The following is a 25,170-nucleotide window of genomic DNA, read 5'->3' as shown; positions in this document are numbered from 1 at the left end:
CCACAAACACATTATTAACTAGTTCTATATACAGTGGCACTAAGAAACTTGGCTCTATTACAAAACTATTTTTAATTGTCCTAATGGTACCACCAAGCAGCTAATTTGTACGTCTCCTCAAACAAGGTAACTATGAAGCTGTTCTACTGTTGATTGCTGTTCATCTTCCTGGATTCTTAGTGCCATCATGCTAGTGGACAGTGTGCAGATGCAAATTCTGTGTTAAAATAATGTGCCTGATCTAGCCAAATTTAACCATAGTTTAAGTCCTCTTTAATTTGATGGAAGAGTAAAAAGCAAATGCCTAGCTTGTACCTACTGAAGTCTATGGAGTTTATTACTGCTTAAACTGTGACATAGTACTTAGTACTTTATAAGAAGCAGTTTAGGTGCAACAGTCTAACATTTGTGGCAAAAGAAACTATGGCAAGCTATCATTGTTATTATTTATTTGATTTATATACCACCCTGTATCAGTTATGTCTGTTTTGGAAGGGCTAATTTTAGAAAGTTAAAGTTTTGCCTCATGTTCTCTTAGCCATGTTTTGCACCAAAAGAAAAATAGTTTATACTATAAAACACTGTCAAACTATGAGTTGAGCTATGATCCTAGAAGTAAAGTAATATCAGTAGGTTTTGGTATGTTTGCTTTATAAATTGAACAATTTCTTAGAAAGTGTTGACAGATGGAATGCTTGTAGTTGTGATCAGAATATAAGAGGTAATCTGTATCTTTATTCCAACAACAGCAAGGGTCAAGATTCAAGGACGGAGTCCTGTTTCTTCTCCTTGGTTGCGTCTGAAATTTGAAAAGGGGAGACAATTGACTTCTGCTTACTCCAGTGGAACATATAAAATGTTTGCAACATGAGGTTCCATCTAGTTTGGGAGGAGGTTCTGAACAACAATTTGCTAATCTGAAGAATTTGCTAATCTGCCAATTCTTACTGGAACTCATGACTAGGTCCACTTTCTCAGCAGCCAATGTTAATATTATGTTTTAATTGTTGTAACCCATCCTGAAATATTGGGGTGAAGGTTAATGAAAATAAAAATAGTACTTATTAATAATATCAACAGGAAAGAACTATGTAGCTTAGTTAATTTACAAAGTATTGTGAACTTGCCATTCTTAAATATGTTTGTAACATTGCTGGCCGACCTGCTTTACAAAACTCTTACTATTTGCATTAGAATATTTACTTTTCAGAAATAGTACAGAGAGAGAAGGCATGTGGGTGGCGCTGTGGTCTAAACCACAGAGCCTAGGGCTTGCTGATCAGAAGGTCGGCGGTTCGAGTCCCCTCGATAGGGTGAGCTCCCGTTGCTCGGTCCCTGCTCCTGCCAACCTAGCAGTTCGAAAGCACATCAGAGTGCAAGTAGATAAATAGGTACTGCTCTGGCGGGAAGGTAAACAGTGTTTCCGTGCACTGCTCTGGTTCGCCAGAAGTGGCTTTGTCATGCTGGCCACATAACCCGGAAGCTGTACACCGGCTCCCTCAACCAGTAAAGTGAGATGAGCACCGCAACCCCAGAGTTGTCCGCGACTGGACCTAACGGTGGGGGGTCCCTTTACCTTTACAGAGAGAGAAACTGAGGTGACTGAATGTAGGTAATGTAGCATGTAAATTGCAAATTTTGAGAGTTTGTATATAATGTTAACTTCTTGCTTTTGCTTTTATTTAAATAGTAGATGACAAGAGTGAAAGTGCAAAACATCCTGCTGGGAGCAATGTGATTTCCTCTGACATGGACTACAGAGCTGGCTCTTCATTTGAGCTTTCTCCATCTGATAGCTCCGATGGAACCTATATGTGGGATGAAGAAGGGTTGGAGCCCATTGGAAGTGTCCATCCATGTGGAAGTTATGATTCTTCAGAAATGAATAGTATAGTAAGTATAACTTGTTTATTATTATTGGGATAGTATTCAAAAGCAGTTAACTTTCTGCAAGGCTCACAATAACCTAGTTCACCTGCAACCTTAAATTATAGTCTTAAAACAAGACAGCTTTAACAAAGATGAATGCTTTGCTGCTCCCCTGTTCCTAGTTTGACATTATGTGTAACCTGAGCTTGTGCTGATTTGCTAGACCTTGGTTTCTGCTCTTCGTTTGGATTTGCACATGACAGACCAAGCTTTGGCTTGTTTAGTCTCCCAGTGACACAAGGGGTAAAATGCTTGTGTTTATTTAATTAGAGTTTAACTTAAAGGGAGTATGGCATCCTTTGTAAATAGGCAACACACTTCTGATGCAGGTGAAATGAGACCATTGCAATATTTTGTATTATGCTCAAACGCCAAGTCTTCCAATATCACATTTATCACAATTCTAATATCACAATTATATTTGAGGACAGTGACTTTTTTTCTTTTTCTGACTATCTGCTTTAAATCATGAAATGAAGTAGAAACAAGTTCTTGCTTGCAATTTGATACAGTAAGCCTGCAACTTGTGTGCTTTTAACAAATGTGCATTTAGCTTTATGGATGTGACAATTTTTTTAAAAAAAGATGGTTGGGGTTCCTGGAGAAATGACTTTGGTAATCCCACCCTCCATTGAACCCATTGTTTTAACTACATGCAATTTTGCTGAAATTCAGTTTTTAAATTCATAACCAATAGAACAGTAGCATGTTAATTTAAAGTCTGGAATTGTAGATTGGAAATAGTTGGAATCAGAGCTGCAGGATTTCATTATTATTACTATATATTTATACCCCATCTTTTCCCCTGGTAGGCCTCAAGGTAGTTTAGTCACCTGAAGTATGCACTCATAAATGTTGCAAAGTAATATATGATGCAGAGGATATTTTGTATCTTCATGAATGGTTGTCTACATTTAACAAACTCTTCAACTAGTGTCCTCACTTACGTGAACATGAAACAGAAATAAAAGCTTTTGGTCAGAACAGGTATTGTAGAATTATTTCCATTAAGAAACACTTGCCACAGTAGCAGTTGCTTCTGTTGTTGGGATAGGTAGAATGTGGTATTGGTTTTAGAATTGAGGAAGAATAAACCTTTTAAATAGCCCTTATTGCTGCAAGGATATGCTGAAATATGTGTGGGCAATGCCAGCTGATATTTCAGAAGCTGAAGAAATGCTAAAATTTCCCATGCCTGGAGGTGGGCTTCATAGTCTGGAGAGCAGAATGGCTTTACATAATCCAGAAAATGAGCTTTTGTTCAGTTTGGGTGCTGAATTTGGATTGCCTAGGTTGAGAATTGTAATTTAGTGAAAAAGTAAATGCAACTCTGAATAGCTCTTCTAAAGCAGGGTTCTGAGATCCTGCTGTGAAAAATTTCACAACTTCCAATTGCTTCCTGCATTTGCTTTTTAGTGGTTATCTCCTTGCATTCTGTGGTTACAGCTGCTGCATAAGGCACTGTGCTTGTTTCCTCTTACCACAGGAGAGCTTCTAGCTGCAATTGAATGATCTGCTTGAAGTTGCAGATGGGCTGCGTTGTAGCTGCCTTTGGCTATTCATCAAAGAAAACATTTAAAACAAAACTGGCAATGATGATACCTGGTGAAAAGTGAAAAATATCTTGCAACTTAAATATAATTCGTTTCACTAAGCCACATTGTTAAACTCTGATTTAGATTACTTATAAAGACTGCTAGATGTGTTGCCTGTATAAATTCTTTCGATTTTTTCAGAGGGACAAATTCTGGATAAAGATCTTTCAAATATAATGATGTAGGGGAAAAATATTCTGTACTTGAAGACAGACAAAAAGAAATTAATTTTCTCTATAAATCCCCCTGTCCTTCTTTTAGCAGTGCTTTCACTTTTTCTTTTCTAAGAGTCTGTTTCCCAGTCTGTCTTGCTGCTGCTGCTTTACTTAAAGAAATCTGAAATCATCTTTATATTTTTAGCACTATAAATATATGTGTAACCTGCTCTGAACTCTGAAGATCTGGCAGGAGAGAAATTCAGATAAATCTACCTTCAAGATTTGTTTGATAGTCATTATGCCTAAAATATATTTCACTTTGAAAGTATATATTGAAATTCTCGAGTCTAGCAAGATTAGTTTGGTTTCCCAGGCAACTGGAGGTCTTTATTTGGCTAACCACAACTGCATTTCTGTAAGGCTGAGTAAAATTCCTAGAGCTCTTGTTCAGCTGAAAGTCCTTCTTGTAGAGATCAAAGAGAATAAATCTATTGCTTAAGTATTTATCTCCTTCGAGAGTGTATCTTTTTCTTTTTGTGAAACCTGTAGATTTTTGTAGTAAAACCACAATCACTGACTCTTGTTCATAGTATGAAATATAAATGGGTTTGGAAGGGGTTACAGTTTGAGTTGGAAGTTTCATGTAAGAAGCAGTAGCCTATGTAATGTTACCTGGAGCTGTGCTTAGTTGTCTGATGCTTGTAAATATCTGTAATCAAAATGTGTTAAGCTGTATGAAAAAATACAGGCATTTAATCATAGATTTGGAACGGATCATGGAGTTCATTTAGTTCAACCTCTTGCCTTGTGCAGGATCTTCAATGCAGCTATTTAAGCCTTTGCTTAAATATCTTCATTAAAGTAGAGCCCACCCCCTCCTGAGGTAGCTCTTACATTGTCAAACAGCTCTTACTGTTAGGAAGTTTCTCTGATGGTCCTGTTTACAGTCTGGTTCTGCTTGCCACCTCCCCAAAGACAACAGGTTGGCTACTACGAGAACAAGATGCTGGACTAGGTGGGCCTTCGGCCTGATCAAGCAAGGCTCTTTTTACATTATTTAACTGAAACCTGGTTTCCATTTCCACATCTTAGTTCTAGTCTTGTCCTAGAGAATAACAGAGAGCTAGCCTGCTCTACCTTCTGCATGACAATATCACCATCCTGTTTCTCGCCAGCTAAACAGTTAGTTTCTAGATTCTTCACCGTCCTGGTCACCTTCCTCTGGACATGCTGCCGGTTGTCTGTCTCCTCCTTAAAAGGCAGTGTCCAGAGCTGAGCATAGTACTTCAGATCTGATCTGCTTAGCAGCGAATAGTGTGTGTTTCTGTCAATGCTGCTGGAGATTGCATTTAGTATTTTACCAACCTCTTTCAACTGCTAGTTCAGCTTTATCTTTATCTTGACTAATTTAGACAAATCTTTTCAAAGTACTGTTGCAAAGCTAGGTTTATTCCCTCCTTATATTTGTGTATTTGATTCTTGGTACCTAAATGCAGGATTTTATTTTTATCTCTGCTGAATTTTTATCATGTTGGTTTGGGTCCATTGTTCCAACCAAGATAAATGCAAGCTGCATATTTGATAAGCTTCCCTTCTACTTTGACCAAGTCATTTGTAAAAATGTTGAACAGCATAGGGCCTAAGGCAGAGCCCTATGCCATTCCAATGAAAGCCTTCCTTGAGCTTGACAAAGTCATTAATGAGCACCCACTGGGTACAGTTGTTCAACCAGCTGTGGATCTACCCAAGACTTGTATCATCTAACCCATATTTTACCAGCTTGTCAACAAGGATATTGTGCAAATTTTGTAATCATGGTAGCTGTTTTAGAGTACATTGGTCATTTTATGAAATAGTAGCTCTCTCCATTTGAAGAATCCCTTAAAAATAAACATATAATCTAACTCTCTGTAAAGTTGGTTGAATTCTCTGTGGTGCTGAATATCTAGTGCACTTCTTGGTAACTTCATGAATGGAGGCTAGATGGCAGTATAAGAGCATAAGCTGATGGTTTAAACATCCTTCGAATCATATCAGGTGGACAGCTTTCATGGTGCCTCCTTTATTCTTTATGTAATTGAATATAAAAATACAGTATTAAATGCAAATATCTGCAGCTGTAAATGTATCTACTTTCATTTGCCATAGTGTAAGTGTCTATGCTATACATATCTAATTATTTGCACAGAAGTTAGCATGTTTGCCATAGCTTTCCAATGAGTAAAATACTGAAAAACTTACCAGGTACAAAGTAGCATCATTAGTATGGTGTTAGTTCCACTTAAATGACCCTGCCTATATTTTATATCTGGTGATAGTAGCTATTTGCGGCTATTGCACTATTTTAAAGGTGTCATTATTTTATTTATTTATTTATTTAAAACCATTCTACCCTGCCATCCCACTGAAAGGACTTCACTAATTTAGTTTTGCTTTTCATACCATGAAATTTAATCATGTAAATTTACTATGTGTTCTTTGAATGACTTTGTGAATTTACATATTTAAATATTTGCTCTGCATATTTTGCTCTCATTGTATATAACAAATTGCATTTTCAGTACCTTTGTTTTCCATTTAATTTTAGAAGTAGAGAATACTTCCCATAATGCAAATTTTAATACTTCTATATTAGCAGATTATTAAGCGTTTTGTAATAAGCTGCTAGATTTTGCATAAGCAAATGTATTGGTAGTATTAATATTTTTTAAAATGCTGCTCAAAGGAACTTAAAATTTAATATTGCCTTTCTGTGATCTTGCTGTGAAGCAAGTTTTGGTTTTGCTCATGTCCTAAACTAGATCATGTTCATGTTTCTGTTCCCAGCTTTCTGGGTTCAATTCAGCTAAGGTTTTGAATAGGTGGAGCAAGGTTTGCTAAAGTAATGGGACTTTCTCCCCTCTCCCTGTGTGCTCCTTACACTCCCTAAAACTCTTCTGCCCTCTCCCCCCCCCCCCATTTAGGTGGTGTGGGGTTACACAAGGGGTGGAAAGGAAGTCTGGTTGTACAAACAGACTTCATTTTGCTCTTACATACCCCCCTTAACACTGTCTGGATCTAGACACATCAAAGAAGTATTTCAGTTTAAAGCGTTGTAAATTTGAACAGGGAAAACAGGTAGAGAAAAATGGGACACTACATTGCCATCTGGTGGCACCATGTTATATCACATATGCAACACATATAAATTGCTTTTTCTTTACCAGTCTAGCTGAGTCCACTATATTGAACTCCACCTTATGTATCTAGTGTGTGTGTATATACGTATATGCTATAGGTTTCCTGAATGTTGTTTGAAGAGACAAGTATTAAATTAAGTATTTGGGGGTTAGGGTTGCTGCTGGGGGGGCAAAGAGTAGATTTTGTGTCGCTGGTAGACTGTTGGGCAGTTTCTGGTTGGCCACCTAACAGGTCCTAACACCTACTAGCAGCTGGGATTTTCCAAAGAATGCTGTACTATGTAGGTATTGATTTTACCCACCAGCAAGGAAATGGTACACACTCAGTACCACATAACACAGATTAGTTATGCCTTAACTGTTAGGAGGGCATACTTGTGGTCTTTTGTTTCATAATATAAGATGTATCTTTGAACCATAGTAATTCTAGTCTATTGTTGTTTTTAAAGAAAATACCAAGCAAGATCTAAAGTCTGCCTGTCCCTGCCTTACAGGATGTTATCAAACTATAGTTGTATTCCTGGTATATTTTTGTGCATTTCAGGAAATGGGTGTGCTGTGAACTAAGTATATACCTTATTAGTGGTAGTAAATATGCATTTTAAGTCAGTAATGCTAATGCTTTTTTTAAAAAAAGATAATCTATGAGCATGTTTGTCATCTCAGTCTGTTCATTAAACCTGGGCCTTAGATATTATAATACGTAAAACAAAGACAGCATTGTAAGTGTTGTTTTCCATTCTTCTCATAGACGTTATACACAGGATGGCTGTCCTCATTTTTCTTTTTTTTAAATCTCTAGTATATGGTATGTATGCATTCATTCTCGGATTTGGTTTTAAGGAGCTTGATTATATTACTCCGAAACCTTGAGAGATGCTAACGAACGTTGTTTAATCTTCTAGATTATCTATATTTTCATTTTGAATGTGGGACTGCTTCCCAGATTCTTTCAGAGTAATGGTGTTGGTTTGTTGCTGTTCAAAACCGAAACTTCTTTACCAGTAAGACACTTGTCTGCATTTTGTTTCCAAACTTACCAAAGCTTTGTGATTGCCTTTGGCAACAAAACAAAATAGAGAGTTGTAGAAGGCACGCCCTGCCACGCTGAGCAAATATGAGCCTATAAAGAGAAATGTGGGAGGAATCAAAGTAGATGAGAACCCTAGGAATGAGTAATACTGCTGCAGTTGGCACTGACCTATATGTTTAAATCTTACAAGCTAGTGAAAAGTAACCATATTGATAGAAACCATCCCAGTTCACACACTCCATGCAGAACTAGTATAAACATGTAGAGATGGAGGTTGAGGTTTCAGTACACATTCTGTGGGCAGAAGCCAGTGGAAAGTTCTCCTTCATAAGTGTTTTTGAAAAGAACCAGGGAAGCTTTGCAAAAACATGCCTTTAATTTTAATTCCATGTGTGCTAGAGACATACCATTTTAACCGTATGTTCTAAACATGTAGATTTTTTTTTGAACTTCATGCACTCATTCTTGTAGGATGGGTGGGGAGAGTAAAAAGTTTCTTGAAGAAATGGAATCACATTCTAGTGCAGAGGATAGACATCTAATGAGTTCTTTTAATTTGTTTAAAAAAGGAGCATGTACTAATATAACAGCATTACAAGCAATATGAATGCTCGTTATTACAAATGAATTATTATTGTGCTTAGTTATTGCCTTCACATTTGTATAGGCTAGCTATCTTACACCTAATATCTGGCACATGCGTAGCTACCATGGAGCGCAAATGTGTGCTAAATCTCCCTATTTTTTGGTGTTTGCGTCTATATGAATAAAATTTGTTAAATTGGAAGAGACATTTTTTGTCCAAATTATTCTCTAATATTTACTTCAGCAAATACTTCATGGATGTTTTTGTTTTGATTTTATTTTATTTTATTTTTATTTTTTGCTTGCTTGCTTGCCTGAGTCAATAAGATGATGGAGGGGTGGTGGCTTCAAATGCTAATAGTAGCACTTCTTTGTCACCATGACAACAGTCATACTGACCTATGTGATTGTTTAGTTAGCTTCAGGGAGACTGGAGATGTTAAGGCAATGTCAGTGGTTGCTGCTTCCTGATTGGACAGCTAGTTGATTAAGCTTAGAAGGACTCCCTGACTTGCCACATGGTTTCTATGGTAGCTGCAATAGTAAGCCTAAGTTGTGGAGCATTTTTACACTTAATCATCTTCCTTTTTTCATTCTTAAAGGTATGAATGCTATTACATTGTGCTAATTGTGTTACCTGGGTAGGAGTTAAATTGTGTGATGTTCTAAGTCTGATAGCTCAAAACATAACAACATAAAATTCTATATATCAAAATCAATCTAGTTGCCCCCCTCCTTTTTGAGAAAGAGAGAATATCACTGTTGGGATTGCTAGTCAAGCCTTACTTTTCTGTAACTTTCTGACTTGTTTCAGGTAATGGTTGTAAGGCAGTGGGGAGAACAAAACCTTGTCTGCCAATCCTTCATTTATTTGAGTGCAGGATATCACTAAGCTTGACACTATGGCATGGCCAGTGAGCTTTGCCCAGATGTTTCTAAGTTTATATTCTTCTTACATGTATACAGGGATATATTTGTGCTGTTTTTAACGACAGAGTAATTTTCAGCTAATATTTTTCTAACGTAATAGACTTATTAAGATTGATAAAATTATAAGTTTACTCAGTAACTATCTATATTTAAAAATCACTTTCAAAACTAAATTATGTAGAGCAGGCAGGGGAAACCTCCACCTTGTAGGGATCCTAATTTTGTCCACAAGGTTCTCTTCCCTAAGTGATGCCCACCTGCCCCACATCTGCTATCATGTCAAATGTGAGGCAGGTAAAGACTTGGCTACAAAGGAACAGTTGGATGCCTTAAAGTACAGATTGGCACTGACAGCAATCCCCCCCTCACTAGGATCAACTGCAGTAGGCAATTTCTGACCAAGAGCTCCTGAGGGCAACTGATCCTTGCAAGCCCCACTTTCGGTATGGATCTTCCTTTGCAGCCTGGTGATGGCAGATGACTGACAGGTGGAGAGCTGCACCCACCTATTAAAGTGGCCTGTGGGATTGCTCAGTTCTAGCTGGCCTAGCTATCCCTGAAGTTTCCCCTACCCTCTGCATCTGGCAATTTACATCTGTAGATGGATCTGCTGTAGCCATTGGAATGATTCTTCTGTCCCTCTGCATGACTAGCATTGCAGCTGTTCAGGCAGGCAGGTCTAATACCTGCTCTGGTTCCTTTCTAGCCTTGATTTCTAAACCTGTCTATTTTTTATGTGGAAGATTCAGCACCATAAAACTAGTGTATTATAAGAAAGGGAAGGGAAGCTAGTTCTCCTGGTACTTCCAGGAGCTTGAAAAGATGACACACCTTGGCTTGGAGCATGGTAATTTCACTTTGGTGTTCTGATGTGTGAGACAGTTGGAGAGTCAATGAAATGTTTATTTCAAAAGGCACATAGTTTAAACTGGAGAGACAGACACAAATGTGCACATCTTGTAGCAGGTATTTTTTATTTTCTTGTAGGATATTTTGAATAATCTTGATTCATGCGATCTTGAAGATGATGATCTTATGCTCGATGTTGACTTACCTGAAGACGCACCCTGTGATAATGGTTAGTGAAACAATTTGAATATGTTTAAATGCTTTATTGCAACTTCCCTTACCCTGGCTACTTTGGTTGCCCATCTCTCTTTCCTTGCCAACTATGACTGTCATTTCCTGAACTTGGGAAACATCCACAGAGGTACCATCAGCAACACTGAGCCCTGTGTTCAGCTTCATGTCTTTATTCAGGGGAAATTGCTGCTCCTACTACTGTAATACAGCTTCTAAAGCATCCTGTTCTGAAAACAGCATTTCCTTAAAACCTTTTTCAAACAGTTTATGAGCACTAATTTTACTTAGTGTCGTGGCTTTCAGCTTTCAAAGTACTTTTAAGGAGAATTCTTGATGTGTTTTGTATTGCATTCTATATAAGAGATTTTTAAATAATCACATACTTTTTATTGTGTAAAAGCTCAGCCAGAGTGTAAAAGTATTTTATACAAATACTTTTGGCTGTCTTGGGATTAAGTTGTGAAAGCTGTTACATGTAGACTGAGTTCTAATATCTATTAAAGAATAGCTTTTAATATACGATTGTGTTGAATGTTTTAATGCACCTTACTTTATACTTGTTAGATTCCTCATAAAAAGTTTATTAAATAAGTTTGTTAGAATAGTTCATAGGGCTGTATTTTACTTGTTACATTTTGGAGTCTGTGAGGGAACTTGCCCTCTATTTATAGCAACCGTTCTAGTGCAGCAAGTATGTTCTCAGTGAGGAAGGCGGTAGTTCTAAATCACAGGGTCAAATTGGGCTCATTTCCCAACAATACGCAAGCAGGGAATGAGCAGGAAGGAAGGCCTGTTTACCACGGTCTTATGCAAAACTATGTCTGAGTAGGCAGTAGAATAAGACTGCTCATTTTTATGAAAAGCTTCTCGTAGCCGAGGCCTGACAATGTGAAGAGAAAGTGTCTGGGTAAGTAAAAAGCCTAAAGGGTTTCTTGAAACTTTTCCTTCCTGGTAGTATTTTCCATTATTATTTTTTACTTGGCTTTTAATAGCTTGTAAGTAGCTGCCAGTCACAGCTTTCACTTACTAATCTGTTGTTGTTGCTCGTGCAAACTGAGAGATCTCTGAAATCTCATTTTCATTATGTGATAGAATGTATATGTTAAAACTTTTTTGTATTTCTGTTTTGTATTGTGCTTTCTGTTTAAATATTCATATATCTATCTTGCCATAAAATGAAATGCTGTTTCTGTTGCTTTTAAAGGTTACTCTTAAATCTTAGGATTCTGATGGTAAGGGAATTACTCATTACAACAAAAAATACTGCTGAATTCTGTCAGCATCAGTTTTAAGTTTTGATTACTTCTTGTCCTTTGTGATTGAAGCAATAAGTTTCTTAACTGAAGTAGTAATGTGACCTTGTGGATGCAGTTATTTAAAACATATGTATCCTGCCTTTTGCTGTTGAACTGATGAACAACAGTAATTAAAGTCTCATCACAGTTTTATACAAATAATTAAAAGCACCAAGTTAGCAGCAGTAGCAGTTGATAACACAAATTTGTTGTACATCAGTTCCTGTACTTATTTCCGTACATCATTGTAAATCAGTAATGAGTTATATCTGGCAGCCACTTTGCATTTCTGGGTGATCATATTTCCATTTAGATGAATATTGAAATAGTTTCTATTATCTATGTAGTGGATTGTGAAAATATGAATCGTTATGAGCGGCCAGAAAGAAATATTCGACAGCAGAAGGAGGGGTTGTGGAAGAGGACACCACAACGATGGAATGCCCAAGACCATTATCATCTTGGTCATACTGACCATTGTTCCCATAGTAGAAATGATCTGAACAGGTAAGGCCCTTACTTTTCACTCTTTTTTGTTTGTTGTTAAAACTATATATAATAAAAGAAAATTATTATAAATTAGTTTGAAGATGGTTTTTAACACCAGTCAAATTAAATCAAATAAACAAGGATTATTTGGTGTTATGTTGGACGGGATGCGAGGAAACAGAGAATTATGTTCACATGTGGTGGGGGTGTAAATATGTACAACTTCTTTGGCAAAGGGTGTTTAAGGAGATAACAGAAATCATTTGGTTAAAGCTGACTGAAAGTACTTAGTGCTTGTAGTCTACAGTTTATATTGTAGAAAAGGCTACTTTTTCTTGCATATACTGTACATATGCTGTCGAAAAACATAGGTATCCTTTTTTCTTCAAGACTATTTGAGCCCTATGCATAATTGATTGATTTAAGGATGGAGTGATAGCTGTAGTAATATTTGATTGGTATTAAAGATTTCAGAATGTTTCTCTTACTGAAGTACATCAGAAGATTGTCTATTAAAACATTTCTAAAACACTTTTCAGGAGCTGCAACTATTTTGACTCTCCTCCTGTCGGTCACCTTGAAGGATATGGAGCACCAAGCTTGTACCCACCTCTGAGAAGTTTGCCGGCAAACACTGTGATGCTGGATGAAATGACCCTTCGGCATATGGTTCAAGACTGCACATCTGTGAAAACTCAGTTATTAAAATTGAAAAGAATATTTAATCAGGTTAGCAAGTTTTTAACATGGGAATTGAAGGGACACTTGTCACTAGTTTGTGTTACGGTACTTGATGCTAATAAGTGTGTGTGTACATACATGCCACCATACCAACTGACCTAACCCTCCTTTGATTCTAGTCTTTATTATCAAGTAAAAGACTAGGGTGGCTTGGTGTTGTTGTTTTTTTAAAAAAATAGCGAGCAATCGTATTTCATTTGAATTAAATTGCTTCATTTGTGATCAGTGTTAGAAACTGAAAAATGAAAGCTAGGAGCTAAATGGCACCTTAAACCTAGGTTATGGGCGCAACAACGGAATGTCTAGGCACACTCTTTTTATAACAAGAATACATAGCTGAAAATGCAGCTAAAACAATACGTTCATTTTTCACATAGTCTAGTCCTTCCCCTGCCCACCCCCCTAATATTCTTAAGAGGGTCTCATTTCCAGTCTTCAGAGAGTAGCTGGAAGTGGGGAGGCAGAAAAGGTCCTCCTTTTCTTCTACTCTGCAGTTTTAACCTGAAATCTTAAGCGCAGTACTGTGCCCAGTGCTCAGAAACTGCTTGTGCTAATGAAATTCCCTGTTGCCAATGAGCCTAGAACAATAGGAGTTTCGAACACTGTGATGTAATTGTGCTCAGACGCATGGAAGTGAAGCAAAATCTGTTAGAATGCCCTATGTCACTGAAGCTCACTTCATAAGTTCCCCTTCATGCAAGGGGGAGCAGAAGTACATGTTTTGCCGAATGTGTGATGTGGTTCTGTCATGGGGAGGAAATAAACCTGTGTACAGGGGGCTAGATTAGATGTGAGAAACCTTTGGGCTTCCAGATGTTGCTGAACTGTGACCCTCATCATCCCTGGCTATTGCCTATGTTTTCTGGAGCTGATGGGAGTTATACATCTGGAGGGCCAAGGGTTCCCTACACCTGCTTTAGATGAAATAATGATTGTGAATGTTCTAACACTTCTCAGCCAGATTTGTAGTGCTCATATTTCTATGGTGTTAATTCACATGCGTGTGGATTGTTTTTCTTCTGCATAATAATTCGAAAAAGAAAAAGGTGTGATTGTTAGAGAGACTTGCATACATAGCTTTATTGATAGGATTATACAAAGCTTTAGTCAAAGAACTGAAAATGTGTAAGTTAAATTGAGTGTTAACCTAATTGTTCTGGACTGGATTTGCAAATGTCTAGTCTAAGCCTCGCTAGAGAGAGGGAGGCCTGCTTCTGAAGTTACTTTGCGAAAACAATAACCGTAAACGTCATCCCTTTTTCCTGTGCATAACTGTCTTGGCTCAGACTTTCTATTTTTGTACCTGTGAATAACATACCTGACTTTTCTAAGTACGAAAGGACTTCAGCTTCAAGAAACCCTACCCAGTAATGGACACTCTAGCTGCCCTCCCTCTAGTCAGGTCCTCTGGCAAGTAGAGTACTGCTGTTAGCTACAGAGCAGCCTGGATGGAAAAGTGGAACGCTCCTTCCTTTAGGAGCTGTGCTTCCCAGGGTGCTTGTGTATGTAAAGCACTGCTCTTAAGTGCTATTCTGCTATATTATTATTATTATTATTATTATTATTATTATTATTATTATTTATTACAGTTGATCTGTTACTCACCTGGTAAACCACTGTCTCAAGGCCATTTACATGTAAGATCATTAAAAACACAAAAACAACAGATACATTTAAAACAATACTAAAACCCCAACAAATGGACACTCATGGTAAAGACCCATTTATCCAGCTGGGAGAGCCTGCCGGAACAAAAATATAAAGCACAGCATTTTGAAGGCTTCCTCCTGCGCATCTTTCCCTCTCAATTACAGCTGTGTCTAAGAGCACTATGTAGTGAGGGAACAGTTTTCAGTACCTGCTCCTCAAACTGCTTTTTCTTGGGGAAAGTGAAATAAAACATCACATCATTGTGCTCCCAAGTAAAATGTGTGCTGCTAGTACAAATTATGGTACATTGGTAAAATGTATGATTAATTGAAATCTTCCATTTTCTAACATATCAGTACAGTGCTGGCTTTGTAGAGGAAGTTCACTTATTACAGTTATGATGTCACTAATGATGAGGTCCCTTTGAACAGAAGAAGCCCAACATTCTTAGTTCTTAAAAACAACTAAGTAGTCTATGGTGATTATGTATCTTTCAGCTAGTCTGGGAAGTATAAGAAGAATTCAATATATGCCATGTAGACGGAAAGTAAAATTGGAAAAAAAGGTTGTTTTCAAATACTCAGAATATTTCAAGGGGGGCTTTTTTAAAAAAGTAACCATATGTAACCTGGTCTTTTTTGCATGCACAAAGGTGCTACACTGTATGTGTCCTATCAAGCTAGGGATATAGTGTAACAACCTATTATGTGTGGATCTTGGCTGGAAATAGTGATATTCAGTTTGCTGTTGCACTCCAGTGAGAACTAGGCCTTAATCCTGCCTCTGGACTATACGACTTCAAACTGCAGGTGGGGGATGCTCACATGATTGAATGTCTTCTTGTATATAGAAAACTAGCAAGCCGAGTAGAAGGTGCAGATATCCCCAAACACCTTCTTTAAACATTCATTTTTATTGGTTTTTTTATACCTATTGGTGCACTGTAAATAGTGTACAGTAGAATACTTCATGAAGTGAACATCACTTGTGGTGGAAATGTTTTGAATGGAGGAACCCCCCCCCTTTAGTAGTGCAGCCAAAACACAAATTTACAATCTCAATCTTACCGAATCTGTTGCACTAATATAACCAAAGTGCCTGGTTACACATAAGAAATAGTTTAAATGCAAGCTTCACTTTTCTGTAGTTCAGTAGCCTTCTAGGATGCAAGATTCCTGTAAATCCCTGAACCAAAAAAGTTTTGGTGAAGTGGAATGGTATAACACCCCATAGCTATGTGACCTTTTAATAATTATTCAGCAAACAAACTAGAAGTAACAAATTAAGTTCCAGCCCTTATAATTCTTGAATAAATCATTGTGTGGTCTAGGCATTAAGAAACACTTACTTTCATCTCTCTCTCAAAGCAGTTTCATAATAAAGCTAGTATTTAACATGTTGAATACTGCTGGGGGGAAAGTTTCTTTGAAGATGGATACCAGAAATTGTTTGACAATTTCAGGAACCTGATAGATTCTTAGTGCTGAGAAACTAAAATGAAAAGTAAAATCAGTGCATACAATTTATTATTATTATTTTTGTATAAGATATTTATTAAGATTTTTTAAGGTATTACAATAAAGTGAAAAAAAGAGAAAAAAGATAAATAACAAAAAAACAAAATAAAAATAATTAAAAACACATAAATTTTCCATTGCTTAGTTTCCTTTAACTTGTTTCCCGGACCTCCTCATACCTCCCTTTTTTGTATTCCACCACAAATTGTTGGTTCAGCAAATCCTTACCATTATATTATACCTCCAAATATCCACTAAGTCCATATTGTCTGTCATCTCAAAAAAGGTTTTTGGTAGTCTACCATCCTTGGTAACTACCTGTCTTTGTGCCTTGTCCATGTTTGTAGATACTACTCCATTCATGTCCCCCATCAAAATCAGATTGTAATCTAAATAGTCCAATAAGGTCTCATGCAACTTTTTAAAAAATTCAGATTTCCCCTCATTCGGTGCATAAATTCCTACAATCAGAAATTTCTCTCCTTGAACTTGAATTTCAATTGCCAGGAATCTTCCTTGTTCATCTTTAAAAATTAATTTCGGTAATAGTCTCTCCTTTGCATATATCACAACTCCTCTTTTTTTAACTTTGTCAGATGAAATAAACTCCTGTCCCAATCTCTTATTAATAAGTAGTTTCCTGTGTAACCTTGTTACATGAGTTTCTTGTAGACAAATCAAGTCCAATTGTTCCTTTTTTAGTAAGTGAAAAACACTTTTTCTCTTCCGAGGAGAGTTAAGGCCGTTGCAATTCCAACTTAAAAGTTGCAGAGCCATGATGGGGTTACTTCGCTTTGCCTCCGACTGCACCGAGTGTCTGTTCTTGTTCTGTCAGTGGTGTCTCTTTCTCTGGACCGTGCAATCCAAAGAATAGGTTTGCTATATCTAGTATTCCTTTTTCCAGTGCTCTTGGCTCTTCTCCGGATTCCGCTTCTTTCTGTAGATCTTCTTCGTGGTCTTTCAAAAACCTGTCTTTATCGTTAACTGATCTTATTTTTATCTTTCTTCCTTTATATTTAAAGGATAGGCCTTGGGGAAATTCCCACCTAAAGAGAATTCTATTTCTTCTCAACAGGGCAACTAGGTCTCCGTAGTTAATCCTTAAGTCCAAAAGATGTTTTGGAATATCCTTAAATATCTCCACTCTTGAGTCGTCAATTTCCAAAGTCCTTTGATAGTGCAGATTCAAAATTTTATCTCTCTCCTCTTTTGTTCGAAAAGTAATCAAGCAGTCCCTCACCTTGTTCCTCCTTTGTCCTTTTCCAAGTCTGAATGCACTCACTATCTTAAATTCTTCCTTCCCCAAGTCCTGTTGCCAAAAATCTGTAAATTCCTGTGTAAGAAAGTCAGCCAGATTATCTTTCTCACGTTCTGGTACAGCCCTGATTCTTAAATTCCTTTGTTTCTCTTTCAATTCAATCATGGACAGTGTCAAACCGTGGTCCTCCAATTGCTTATATACTGATGGTATCTTCTCTTGAGTAGCAGTTGCAATATCTTTTGCTTCTTCAGCTATCTTTCTGGTCGAAGCAGATTCCTGTAATAATTTTTCAATAGACTGTGTATTGGTAGTCACCTTCTGTCCCAAATTGTTAATGCTTGTAGTATTCAGATCAATTTTAACTGATGCTTCAGCTACTTGTTTATTTGTCTCAGCTACCTGCTTGGCTAGGTTTTCCAAGGATTCATTAATTTTTCCAAGTGCATGTGCCAAAACGTCTTCGGACGACATAACTTTTGGTTTGACCTGTGGAGGAGCAGCCCCTGATGTTCCAGATGCTCCAGATGTTGAAGCCCTTTGCTGCTGCGCAGTGTCTGTCTGATAGTGTCTGCCAGACCTAGTAGTCTTTTCCTGCGCCAGCTCTAACTTTCCTCTTCCATCTGCCATAACACTCTCATGAGAATCCAAGGTCAATCCCACGGTTGAAAGTTTGTTTTGGAAAGGAATTTTCCTATAACCCAGTTGTTATTGTAGCAATGTCAAACCTCCTCTAGGGGGACACAGTAACAGCCGGAACTTGCAACTTTTAAAAACAAATATAGTCCTTATGAGTCCCCCAATTCACTTAAAAACAACAGTTTCAGTCCACTTAGACAGTTACTTTAAAACCAGGAGAAGTCCAGAAACACTGTATCTCTTTTTGCAGAGCTAGGTCAAAAATCCTCTGCTTACCGATAGGCTTTCCACTGAGCGGCTTTCCTTGTCTAGGGGTAGTCCGTTCCCAGGTTTTAGGCAGCGGATTTTAGCTTCCTTTTCCTCTTGTTTTTGCGGGTAGATACACCTCAAACTTTCCCCCCTCCTCTCCTGCAATCTGGAGGGGAGACCGCTTTCCTGATGTTAAGATTTAAGTCTTTTTCAAAGACGTCTTTTCAAGTTTCCGCTTTGCAGTCTCTTTGCTTTGATCTATTTACAAGAAGGGAAGGCAGACTTCCTGTTTATACCTTCCCGCTTCGGTGTCGAATTGGCTTATTCTTACTCCTTTTAAATCCAATTTAATCCTACTCACGGGTAGTTGCTTTAAAGTCCAATTGTCCCAGGAAAAAGTCAGCGCTCTCTGATCACGGCTGTGTGGCTTCACTCCGCGGAAGAAGCAGTCTACTCTCAGCACTGCGCAGCTCACCCCGTCCCGCTCCAGAGCCCTTAAAAGGGTCCCTTCGCAGATTGGGGGGGCGCAAATGGTGCCCGCCGAGTCCCCACGTTCACAGGCTTCCCCCACCTGTGATTTTTAAAGGGCCCCCGCTTTGCCGCAGCGGTAAGACCTGATCCCGCGGAGCTGGTCCCTCCAAGACTCAGAGGGAATCCGCCATTAATCGATGGCGCTGACCCGGAAGTCCCAGTGCATACAATTTATTAGCAGATCTCACTATCTAGTTTTGGAAATCTGTGTTTGAAATAAAACTCTGATAAGATGGAACCATTTGGAAACTACCAGATCTCCCAAGGTCAGTTCAAAATGTCAGGAATAATCCAAGAATTAGTAGTATTTATCATTCAAATACTATAGGATTTAGGTGCTCAAATAAATGGAAACCTTTCTCTTCTTGCAGAATGATGAAAATGTGTCACTCCACAACATCACATTTTCACTTCCTTCAAGCCCAGAACTGCAGGAGCCTGAACCAGTTTATAAGGTAAACCAACATTGCTTATTTCAGAGTTGACCCTTTTGAATGAAGGAGCTAATGAAAAAGCATCAAGTGTGTAGGTCAGCACTATTTATTTATTTATTTATTTATTGAAAGAATTATCTTGTTTACCCTTAGTAGGTATGACAAGGAGAGGAGTTCCTTTCTTTCTTTCTTTCTTTGCAAAGCAGCTGCAAACTCTGCAGACTGTTTTGAGAGATAAGAATTGTGGTGGAAAAACTGGGCAAGCAAAGAACCATGTTGCTAGGCAGAATGAGGAGAGAAGACAGTTTCAGGAAAAGCACCACTAAGAAACACTTGGCCTAGGGAGCAGGTTTTGTTTTCCAGCTGCTGTTGCCACATGTATTTGGTAAGAGGCTTGGGCAGGATTGCAAACAAACCAAACTTAAGGGAGGATCTTAACTTCAGACATAATGTTGGAGTAGATTCAGGGAAATCAGATTAAGTCTATTTATTTCAGTAGGTTTGATGTAGTTTGATATCACTCAGTGGTCTGTTGCCCCCAAGTAAGCTATAGCTAGTTGTCCATTTAATTGTCCAGAACTTTCAAACCATAGCTTAACTACCAGTGGTGGAGCATTCACCGCCTGTGTCCAGGGCATGCATACACCAGGGTACGTTCAGGACATGCTGTGGGGTGGGGCATGTTGCCAGAGCGACCCCTGCCCACTGCTGTAAAGCAGGGCACACTTATGGGGCACCGCAAGCTGTTGCAAAGCAACAGGCATCACCCTGACCCCTGCAAGCCAAGTGCTGCTTTTGTGAGTGGCAGTGGGCTCACAGGAAGGGTGTCATATGCTGTTGAATCCTCTCACTGCACCCTACAGCTGGAGGGCAGCTGAGGACACCCCCAAAAAACTGCCTGGGGTGATGGCCCCCCTCAGCCCCCCATTCTACACCACTGTTAACTATGATACCAGAATATGGCCAATATTTGCAGTTTTGTTTTTTGTTTTCGTTCTCAACATTTGGTAATGAAAATAATGCAGAGCCTAAACTTTAAAAAGCAATTTACTCCTAGACAAAGATTTTACTTTCTCTCTTCCCCGACCTCCCGGACAGATAAGAATTATATTTATCTACTTCATGGAAAACATTAAGATCTCCACTTTTTGTTTGCCAGACTGATGATTTGCTGAATGAGATCACACAGCTTAAAGAAGATTTAAAGAAAAAGGATGAAACAATCAAACAACTAGAGCATCGGCTTGTGAGTATATTATACAGTATGCTCTGCAGAGAATGTGATATCTACCATAATTTCTATAAATCAATGTGACAGCACTTCTTGTTCACTTGCGTGGGACTAACTTCAATATTTAAGTCAGTGGGAAATCCTTTTATAGGAGCTGCTTATGTAAATTGGAGCAGTCACAGGAATTCCTGGATCAGGAGTATGATACCTTAGTGTTCTTACATATTATGGCCATGTGCTGTGTATGTTAACTTTAGAGCACAGGATTCTTAAATAACAGGAGTTCAAACTGCACCATTCTTCATTTTAACATATCACACTGTCAATTTATTTTACTCTTAATGCAGCTGCATTTAGCAATTTGTATCAAGTATAAGATTTGACATGAGAAATCTAACTATACTTTAAAGAGCAGCAGATGATGTTTCTTATACTGTAAAGCCAAAATTACAATATTAACACATTCAGGGGAACTATTATGGAAGGAGGTATTTAAAAATAAAAATGAAAAACTCTCCAAACAGTTGAAGTTGCTGTGAATGATTTGGAAATATTTCATGTTAATTGCAGATAACTGTGATATATTTAAGTGTATAAAAGTATCAGGATATATATATATGAGTCTAGGTTCCTTTCTGGGAGACACTGGGTTGTAACTCATGACCTTGTTCTGTTTAGTGCAAGACTTCCACCTGTACAATGGGATGGGACTTTAATTTCCTGTCCTTGCTACTACCCCCCCCATCAGTTATGGGTTTCTCCCCAACTTTCTGGAGGAGATCTGGGGGGGTTGCGGGGAGTGAATGGGGAGAGGAAGTCCTGTTCTGCAGGTGGAAGCCCTTGAACTAATGGAATAACTTGATGGGTTACAACTCTTTATATTCTGCACTGCTGTTTGTGTACAGTTTACACACTGTTCAGTTTACACTTGAATTAAGTATTTCTAATGTCTATTATGTGGATCAGCCTTTGGACCTCTGTATCCATCCTTTTCTTCTTTCTTAGCAGCAGTTTGTGGCGCCTGTTTTGCAGTGGTAAAACCCATGAGAGTACAGAAGGATTGTTTTATGGCCTTACTACCTCATATTTTGTTTAATTCATTTGCTAATGATATATTGTGTATTATACTATCTGTAAGACATTTTGAGATGTTTGTGTAAAGTAACTAAAACGCATAATAAATAACCATCAAATCATTTGTCTTTTGCGTATGCATAAAGTCTGTTAGGTGTGTCTGCAACAGAGACAGCAAGATATCTGAACAGCCTGCGTGCACATATGCTGACAAATACACACAGACCTCCTGGAGGAAAAGTGCTGTGAGTAGTTGATGAAAAGTTACAGTTGTTTATGTAAGATAGCTCCTGGTTTAGATCCATTAGGTTTCATCATCTTGCCATGTTACCCAGGTTCTTTCAATTTCTTCTTTTTAGTTGTATATAATTTTAAAGATGTTTTGCAATCTGCTACATTGTATATACATAGTTATTTATCGGGTGACGGAGACATACAGTTCTTTGTGTATTTTTGTGTGTGTGTTGACTCTCATTTGAGTCTTAAAAATGCAATTTAGGATTTCAGATAAGCAGGATTTCAGATTCCAGTCCTTCCTGATTCCTAAGTATCATTTTTAGGAATGCCATCAAAATGCAATATAGTGCTAATGTAATTCATATTAAACTTTATTTGTCCTACTCAGGATTGTTCCATTGAAATGAATGGACATTAGTTACTTAGGTCAATTAGTTTCAGTGGGTCTGCTGTGAGTATAACTTAGTTGGCTATGACCCACTATTTTCAAATCTCATGAGAATCTATTACCAGTACATATTTTCCTGGCAAGGTTACCACTTTGTCTTTTTAATAACTGTCAAATTTTAGTCCTGGGTTTATTTCTGTTTCCAATTTTGGAATCTGAAGTATTGGTGTAGATGACAATATAATTCTTTACAAGTTTGATGTATTGTAGTAGAAAATTTTCTCCATTAGCATTCATAATGCACAGCAGCAGTGGAGCACACATTTACCAAAAATATGAAATAGCTCTCGTAAGAAAATTGTGATTCTTTTGGATTTCAGAATAACACTAGACACCAGCAGAAATTGCACTAGTTCTAGATTTGAATGAGAAAAAATGGGGTTCACTTGTCCTTACCCCTTTTAGTTAATTTGAGGTTAGTGTTTTCATATTTCTGAGGAGGAAAGAGAGGATTTCCTAATTCTATGCATCTTATTCAATATTGATGGTTGAGCATCTTTTCTAGGGTAAAGAAAAAAATTATATGCAAACTGTAGCAATATATTTTGACTGTTGAAATGGCAATGAAGTGTTCTGTGATGTCACATGCTCTACACATCACTGATTTTTAATGGAGTTTCCTAACAGTGCAGTTTATGGGTTGCTAGTATGCAGAATGTGTATACAAATGGTACAGGCACCTGTGTGGACTTGATAATATGGCTAGACGTGAACAAATGGACCAGTGGACCCGGCTGTGGCATAATTAGGCCTGTAGCTCTGTCCTGCTCACCTATTAGTAAACTAGAGGCAAAATAGCACTAAAAGAATTGCCCTGAAACGGCATTATACTGCTCTAGTTCTCATGGCATATTAAACCATGGTTAAAAACAAGCCCATATTTTAATGTGAACATGCAGTGTACTAGTGCACACTACTGAAAAGTTCCTGTTGCTAAGTGTGGGTACGTTGCCAGGAAACAAGCCAGCATCTGGATTGTGATGCCTGAACCTTGGCTTGTTTCTCTCTAAACAGAGAAGCAGTATCCCCAGGTTGTTCTTTGCTTATTGTTTACAGTTTGTAGGCAGTGAAACAAATGAAAAGCCAGGTTCAGATGTCATCACAATCCAAACTCTGACTTGTTTCATGGCAGTGGCAGTAGTAGGGAAAATAGTAGTTTAACATGCTATGCAAACCAGGACATGATTTGAGAAGTACTATATGGTCTTTAGTTGTAAATTATTCTATGAAACTGCCCCAGAAGCCTCTCCTATACTATTTCTAAGAGTTGTTAGTGGACACTTTGTTGTGGACTAGAAGTGAGCTTTAGGGTTTTGTGCTGGAAAAAAAACATCTTTCACATTTTTCAGTACATGATTTGGAAGAACAAATAACAAAAAAACCATACTCAGATCATAGTGATTGGATGTGTTTTGTATATTTGTAGGCCAGGGGTCGGAAACCTAAGGCCCATGGGCCACAAGTGGCCCGCAGGGGTTGTTTAACCAGCCCCCGAGCCGCCCATTCGGCGAGTCCCCACGCACTGCGCTAAACCAGCGCGGCACGGGGACTTGCTTCCATGGCGCCAGAAATCATGTCGATGCAGATGCCAGAAATCACGTCTTCACAGACGCAGATGCCTGAAATCGCGAGTGTGTGCATGATCGGGCCCATGGAGGGATCTCCGCTGGAGTGAACTGGCCCAGGCACAACCCCTGTTGTAGGCAAATAAAACTAGCACAGTGCAATATGTACTGGAATTCATACTTGATTAGGTTAAAGCAAAACTATAAACTCAGAACTCCTGATTTGTCTCTTCTTGACATTCTGACTCTAATCTACTTTGAATAATTTTTGAAGGATATTTTAAATGAACCTCACTGATTCATCAACAAATTCTATAATATTCTATATTTTTATTCTTACTATTTTCATTTGAAACTAATTCAGTATACAGATAGATATACGCATATAGGCATGTTTTAGTTGACCTGTTGAGACCCCCATATTGAATAATTTTGTTTGTTTATTTATTTTTTAAATTCGTATAATGCCCTTCATCCAAAGATCTCAGGGTGGTTCACAGCATCAAAACACAAAATGCATAATAAAAACAAAAACAAGAAGTATTATTAGAAATCACTGTCATTTTCCTATAGCAGAACAGAAACAATAACAAAAAATGACTAGCTGAAATACTGGGCCCATAGTAAATAATGAAAGGGGTTGAATGTTTCTCCTAATATTCCCCCCATCCACCCAGAACAAGATATTGTTGCATGCCACCTCAATCCCAGAGCAGTGTGAGATTCCAGGGTTTCCAGGCACCCAAGTTTGTGTTTCCTTCAGAATGAGGAACAGCAGAGACTGCGGTGTCTTTATGATATATGATTTATTGACACTGCACTAACATCCCATTCTGCATGAGCAGAAATCAGGCATACTTCTTCCTCCAGCTTCTAACTTACACACACAAAACTCAGCTCACAACTCTGTCTTTATCTTACTAACTACACACATCTGCTACACAGAGCCACTTCCTTTGTTACCTTAGTGACCCATACTTAGAGCTATCCCCAGAAAGCTTACCTGACTATTCCAGGAATTTGAATCCTTGCTTAGATTTTAACACTAGCTGAATCCAGAAATTACTCCCCCGCATATAAAATTTCAGTGTTGTAAGCTTGCACTAAGTAACTTTTCTTTCAAGATAAAAATCGGCTTGGAACAGAATTAACCCCCTGCGGTAAAATCGATTTTTGTGGTCTGATGGAATTTTGCAGTGTGCTGTAATAATTTGTTTTAAATATAGGAGAACCATTCTTGAAGTGGTGTATAACCTCCTCCACACACACACACACACACACACACACGGGGGGGGGGCGGCATTAATTTATGATGATAGG

At 38.1% G+C, this 25,170-nt stretch overlaps 1 protein-coding gene across 8 annotated transcripts in view; it reads left to right on the top strand.

Moving 5' to 3' along the window:
• Nucleotides 1-25,170, top strand: part of CCSER2 (coiled-coil serine rich protein 2) — a 52,253-nt gene that overhangs the window by 12,100 nt on the left and 14,983 nt on the right. For 7 of the 8 annotated variants that reach the window (XM_053388299.1, XM_053388298.1, XM_053388297.1 and 4 more), the window contains 7 exons: nucleotides 1,691-1,893; nucleotides 10,397-10,487; nucleotides 12,135-12,294; nucleotides 12,816-13,005; nucleotides 19,233-19,316; nucleotides 20,455-20,541; nucleotides 21,747-21,845. In XM_053388299.1, coding sequence (XP_053244274.1) covers nucleotides 1,691-1,893; nucleotides 10,397-10,487; nucleotides 12,135-12,294; nucleotides 12,816-13,005; nucleotides 19,233-19,316; nucleotides 20,455-20,541; nucleotides 21,747-21,845 — 914 coding nt within the window. The remainder of the gene's footprint in view (nucleotides 1-1,690; nucleotides 1,894-10,396; nucleotides 10,488-12,134; nucleotides 12,295-12,815; nucleotides 13,006-19,232; nucleotides 19,317-20,454; nucleotides 20,542-21,746; nucleotides 21,846-25,170) is intronic. The other variant, XM_053388300.1, reaches the window with a different exon arrangement.

Source organism: Podarcis raffonei, chromosome 5, assembly GCF_027172205.1.
Source record: "Podarcis raffonei isolate rPodRaf1 chromosome 5, rPodRaf1.pri, whole genome shotgun sequence".
NCBI classification, from domain to species: Eukaryota; Metazoa; Chordata; class Lepidosauria; order Squamata; family Lacertidae; genus Podarcis; species Podarcis raffonei.
This window is presented reverse-complemented; position numbering and strand designations above follow the sequence as displayed.